This window comes from Propithecus coquereli, unplaced genomic scaffold, assembly GCF_000956105.1.
Source record: "Propithecus coquereli isolate 6110/MARCELLA unplaced genomic scaffold, Pcoq_1.0 Scaffold3, whole genome shotgun sequence".
Taxonomy (NCBI): Eukaryota; Metazoa; Chordata; class Mammalia; order Primates; family Indriidae; genus Propithecus; species Propithecus coquereli.
In genome coordinates, this window is record NW_012148618.1 from 15335143 (window position 1) to 15341809 (window position 6667).

At 36.7% G+C, this 6667-nt stretch overlaps 1 protein-coding gene across 2 annotated transcripts in view; it reads left to right on the top strand.

Annotated features, from left to right (window-relative positions):
• CTDSPL2 (CTD (carboxy-terminal domain, RNA polymerase II, polypeptide A) small phosphatase like 2) overlaps positions 1 to 6667 on the top strand; it is a 79254-nt gene that overhangs the window by 48891 nt on the left and 23696 nt on the right. For both annotated transcript variants that reach the window (XM_012649437.1, XM_012649438.1), the window contains exon 5: positions 4121 to 4336. In XM_012649437.1, the coding sequence (XP_012504891.1) occupies positions 4121 to 4336 (216 nt within the window). The remainder of the gene's footprint in view (positions 1 to 4120; positions 4337 to 6667) is intronic.

Consider the following 6667-nt stretch of genomic DNA (forward strand, 5'->3'; position numbering starts at 1 on the left):
ACAGGCATGCGCCACCATGCCTGGCTAATTTTTTCTATATATTTTTAGTTTTCCGATTAATTTCTTTCTATTTTTAGTAGAGACAAGGTCTCGTCTTGCTCAGGCTGGTTTTGAACTCCTGAGCTCAAACAATCCGCCCACCTTGGCCTCCCAGAGTGCTAGGATTACAGGCGTGAGCCACCGCACGGGCCATCATTTGCTTGATTTTTATCCCCCAGGGATTTTCAATCTAGATAAATAGTAATTCAATTCATTTGAATTAGGGTAGTTTCAGATAATTTGTAAAACTTATCTAAGTTTTCCAAAAGAATTAACATTGGCTTCTTTCACTTTGTATTTTTTTAATGGCCTAGCTTGTGTCCTGTCTTTTCTTATGATTGATACCTTATTTGACGCATGATAATTTAATCTGTATGTTATTTCAGGGCAAGAGACCATGTCTTTATTTTTGCATCTGCCATAATGTTTGATATAGTATTAGGTCCGTTAAAGACCATCATTAAATGTTTGTTGCCTGATGATTTAAATTCTAATATTAATTATATTTCTGGATGATAGTATAATTTCTAAAAGGCAGAATGGTGTAATATAAAATCAAGATGTTCTCAGGGAGAAAATAATGCATATTAGCACATTAAAGGATTGTAAAGTCCTATAAGTGAAACAAAAGAAAACCAAAAACTTCCCTCAACTTCGTTTAACCTGATATTTCATAGACATATTTGACCACAGAACCTGTTTCTGTGTAGTATCTATTAACATCTTATAGAACTAGATGCTGGTATAATGGAAATGCTGGAATAGTGGAAAGAGAAGGCTTGGGAGTTAGATAAGCTTGTTTTAAAATTTTATCTTTGCCACTCTTTACCTTGGAACAATTCTTTAAATTCTTGTGCCTCTTAATCCATGTATCAGGATTAATTTATACGTAAATGTTAGGGGTGTTTTGAAGATTTCAGTTCATTCAGTAAATATCTATTGAGCATCTGCAGTGTTCCAGTCACTGTGTATGTCACTGGATATTTAAAGATGTTTAACAAATGATCACTGCCCTCAAGGAGTTTACTTTTTTTATTTTAAGAGACAGGGTCTGACTCTGTTATCTGGGCCAGAATGCAGTGGCATTATAATAGCTCACTGCAAGCTCAAACTCCTGGGCTCAAGTGATCCTTCTGCCTCGGTTTCCCAAGTTGCTGGGACTCCAGTCATGTGCCACCTTGCCTGGCTAATTTCTTTAATTTTTTGTAGAGATGGGGTCTTGCTATGTGGTCTTCAACTCCTGGCCTCAAGCGATCCTCCCACCTTGGCCTCCTAAAATGCTAGGATTAGAGGCGTGAGCCACTGTGCCTGGCCAGGAACTTTTTACCAGAGGGAAAAATGTAGGTAAATAAGTATAATAAATTTTATAGGTGCATTCATTAGAGGTATGGGATAGTGGGGTATTCACAGAATAGAGTGGTCCTGTCTTCTGGGCAGTGGCAGCGGTGGCTCACAAAAGGCTTGATAGAAAAGCTGAATCCAGGTAGAAGCAGCAGCATGAGCAAAGGCCCTGCAAAAGGAAGCAGCCTAGCATATTTGAGAAACTGTAGTTTGTAACTGATGGAGCATTGAATTTGAGAAAGGATAAGGTAGAAGAGTTATGAAGAAGTCAGATTATAGAGCTAGCATGGTAAGATGTTTAAGCTTTAATCAGTGGGGAATGATTGAAAGGTTTTAAACTGGTGAATAATATCAGATTTATGTTTTATAAAGAACACTTTGGCAATAGTTTATTGGCTAGATTCTCAAGAGGCTGCAATCAGGAAGAACAATTAGTAGATTTGTAATAAGTAGTCCATGTGAGACTTAATGAGATATTAATTGTGGTATTAGAGAAGACAGTAAGGATCAAAGAGAATTAAGATGACACAAGGGTAGAGGTTTCAAGAAGGAGAAGAAAGTTCTTGGGAGATAGATAATTGAGGTTAACATGGGTCATCCTTATTTTGAGATGCCATGAAACAACATGTCTAGTATGTCTCATTTTGTTGCCCAGGTTGGAGTGCAGTGGCACAATCTTAGCTCACTGCAGCCTCAAACTCCTGGGCTGGAGTGATCCTCATGGCTAGTTTAAAATTTTTTTTCGTTAGAGACAGGGTCTTGCTATGTTATGTAGGCAGGTCTCAAACTTTAGGCCTGAAAGGATCCTTCTGCCTCAGCCCCCAAAGTGCTAGGATTACAGGCATGAGCCATCATGCCTGGGCAGTTACAATTTTTTTCTTTGAAAGAGGAGATGGTGTCATTTACTGAGATATTCCTGGTAGCAGGGACTTGGAGAAAGAGAATGGTGAAGGTTTAGAATGTTAACTGCTGGCAGGGGGTGGGGAACCTGCAGCCTCAAGGCCACATGTGGCCCTCCAGATCCCCAAGTGCAGCCCCTCAACCAAATCCAAACTTCACAGAACAAATCCCTTTATTAAAAGGATTTGTTCTGTAAAATTTGGATTCAGTCGAAAGGCCACATGTGGCCCTGAGGACACAGGTTCCCCATCCCTGCCTGGGAAATAAGAAAAAGGAACTGAGAGAGAGACACACGCAGAAGTACCAAACAGCATGCTATGGACCTGGCTAAGATTAGAGGGTTTTATTTGTAGTATGGCCGGTCTTTATATTGTTTCCTTCAATACCCTGGGACTAGGGCTTAAGAATCCTGTTTGTTAGATTGATTCAAGAGGGATTTCTTGACAGATGACAATGAAGGACAAGGGATCAAGGATACTGAGTTTGCCATCTTGAGAGTGAATTGAGTGATATACCATGAAGTCTTAACTAGATTAGGAGGGAAGAAGAAGCCATTGAGGGATATGTTTGGAGTAAATGATACTGGCCTTTATCAAGCTTGGAGATCACATATAATGGGAGTATGAGATAGATTATTGGAAGGTTAGAAGGCTGTACTAACAGATTAATATATAGGATTAGAATTTTAGATTTCAGAGGTAAACAGTTTCTTAGTGTTAATGTCCAGGTTATGGCCATGGTAATAACTGCTAAAGAGCAGTGCGAGTGAAGATAGTTGGAGCCGAAGAGGACAGGCACTCTGAGGATTAGTCATTGAATGAATCATTGACATCACCTGTAATGACTGGACAAAATACCACATTAAATAGAGCAGTAAAGTAGTAGCTAGGTGTTAAACTCCTCCACGATCGAGAGGATTCAGGCAGTAAGTAGTAAGTAGTAAGTGACAGCAGTGAGGATAAGTGAAGAATCATATAGCCATGCAACATCATTCTCAAAAGAGCAGACATTTTTTGCATATCAGTGGAAAACCAATGATCTGGTGGCAGCAGTGGAGATGAATGAACTCTGATTCAATTAGAACATTGGGTGTGGAAGAATGAAGAGTGTTGAGGGAAGGGTATCAGGAAAAGAGATATTTTTAGGAAAGAGGTTACATTTAAAGCAGTGAGGGAGAAAGTATTTTGCAAGGAAGTTGATAATGTTGGACTTTGATTTTGTTATTTTTGTTCTTTAAAACAACATTTGGAGGATTCTGGAAAGAAATGGAAAGAATTGGGATCATTTCATAGCAGAAAAATTGGGCAGGGGCAGCTTCAATCTTTATTTGGTAATGAGATGGAATTTTGTTGAGAAATTATTCCATCTTAAAAAGGTTCTCATGGTTAGAGGAACAGTTAGCTCTTTCTTGGATGCCTCTGGTTGAAAAATTACAGTTGCCTACATGGCGGAAACGCTTAGTATTTGAATTGGAAAGATCGGTAGCTGTTTAAGGATAATGAACATACATAAAATGCCTAGCACATAGTACATACTTAATAAATGATATTTGCCTTAATGAAAAATTCCATTGTGGCTTTCATTTGACTGTAAATAGATGTTTGGAAACTTTTTGAAAACTTAAGAAAAACTCACAAATATTACTCTAGCCTGTAATAGTCTTTATTCCTCATTGTTTGAATTGTCTAGAAAAGATTCAGTAACAAATGATGTTCTCAGCTTTGTTCCCGTATGAATTACCAGTTTAACTAAATAAATTGTAGAGTGATATTGCATTTAGTTTTTTAAAATATTTGCATTTTTAAGTGATGATAGTGAGTATACTGAATTATGATTTCAGGAACATCAGGATCAGATTCTCCAGGGCAGGCTGTGGAAGCTGAAGAAATAGTAAAACAACTTGATATGGAACAGGTGGATGAGATCACTACCAGTACTACTACATCAACTAATGGAGCAGCTTACTCAAATCAAGCAGTTCAAGTGAGGCCATCAATAAATAATGGTTTAGAAGAAGCAGAAGAAACAGTTAATCATGATATCCCACCCCTTACAGGTGAAGAAAATTCCTTATTTATTTTCCCGCATAATTATAAAAATATAGTATTTAATATTTTTCTTAAGTGGGCAGATTAAATACATAAGTTTTTCTTCCTTAAAGTTAAAAAAAATTAAAGTTGGAAGCAAAACTTTGTCCCAAAATCCACAGTCATTTTGAAATTGAAGTTTTTTGAAAGGTTGTTTTGACTAATTATTAGTCATTTCACAGTTGAATTATTTCTACCAATCTTACTGCTTGGAGAAATTTAATACAGCTAGCAAAATATATGCTTATGTTTATGAACATACTTCTTATTGTTGCACCAGTCTTGGACCCTTAGGTCTGAGGTCCCTGACTAGAGACAGTCTCATACCTTCAGATTTGTTTCATACATTAGATGACATCCCCCAAAGGGGCCTTCTGTTTCCAGATCTCTCTCTATACCCAAACTTTGCAGCCTACCTCTGGATCTTTACAAAGGCCTAACATAATTATTGGGTTCCTCAGCTAGTTGTCATTGAAATGTGGAAACACATGAGATCAGAAATTTATTACCTCTGAGGACTGTGGTAGATAGACATAAAAGGTACAAGATGAAATTGAGTTCCACCATTCTTAAAGCAGAAATAAAACTGAAGATGGCCATTTTCTCATTTGGGGACAGAGATCTTAGATTTGCTTTTTTATTTTGGGGGTAACAGGTATTTAAGAGAGCCCAGTAAATATGTATTGGTTAGGAAACATACCTTAGTATAACGAAGTGGAATAATGTACAGATGTTCTCTGACTTACAATTTTTTGACCTTACGATAGGTTTATCCAGGTATTAGATGCATTTTGACTTACAATATTTTTGACTTATGATAGGTTTATCAGGATGTAGCTCAGTCATAGATCCAAGAGCATCTGTACTCCTCTTGAATAGAAAGAAGACATTTTAAATCACTGAAACAGAAGGAAACATTTAAAGAAAAAATGGACACAATGATGCAACTTTTATATAGTGCATCCCAGTAATACCAATATGGAGGGAAAATAGCAAAATAGGGAAGATTTATTTTAAATTCATCAAGTAACAGATTTATAGCTATAATGTTAAACCCAGAATTTAAGAATAATACTGAATCTAACAAGCAAATTGACCCCATTATGAACAGTTAGTTTATTCTTTAGTGCCTAAAAATTGCATGTTAACCTATCTTTGACCTCTCATTTTATGCTGATTACTTTGCCCAGTGGGATAAGTCTAATGAATGGTAAAATATAAAGTCCGGGGCTTTGGTTTCCTCTTTGACGCTTGTTCTGTATTTTTGTGCTACCGTATAAGCCTTTGTATTTATTTTTTCTGACAACTGTGAAGATGGAAGACAGATTTCTGTAACTTTAGGATTTCTAGAGGAGAAAAGTAAGATTTACTACATTTGTCCCATTCATTCATTTATTTCCCTAACATTTATGAGCATCTATTTTTTGTGAGGAGGAATTGTTGATAAAGATGATTAAGATACACTCCCTGACCCTGAAGAGTTCATGATCTAATTGAAGAGCCTAGTATACAGAAAAATTACAGTGGGGTGAGTGATATTACAGTTAAATGAGCAAAATGAGGTGGTGACACACTGCAGTTACTGTGGGATGCTCATGGGAAGACTTTAGAGGTAACATTTATGCTGATACTAAAAGATGAGTATGAGTTACAAAAGTACTACTTTTCCTTAACTTTGAGAATGTAGCCAAAGAGAACAAGGTAGGAGGTTGGCTCTACCGTTTACTTAGTTGTGTGACTGGACAACTTATGTAAGCTCTTGAGAGGACTGTGGTAGATAGACATATAAGAAACTCCATTTTCTTAGCTTTAACATGATAATAATGAAAGGTTTTGAAGGCTAAATGAGATGAAATATAAAAATACTTAGCATATAGGCACTCCATAATTTCAGATGGTAAATAGTTTTAGGTGCTAAAGTACACATGCTCATTTCTCTGAGGGGAATAGGAATTTGAAACAGTAAAGTGATTGGAAGATACATTTTCCATTATTCCCTGTGCTAATGAATCATGATAAGCATAAAGTTGTTACAGGGGAACAAAAATTCTGCTTTACATCTGATGTCATTCATTGAACATACATATCATGATGACTTTTTCAGAAGGTGTTAATGTGTGATAATTGCAAAAAAGGTTAGTTTTTGTCCTGAAAGACTATTATTCACCAACATTCCATTTCTATAGGAAGATCAGTCTTTTAATTTTTTTTTTTTTTTAAAGAAACAGGGTCTCACTGTCTTGCCCAAGCTGGAGTGCAGTGATGTGATCATAGCTCACTGCAGCCTTGAACTCCTGGGC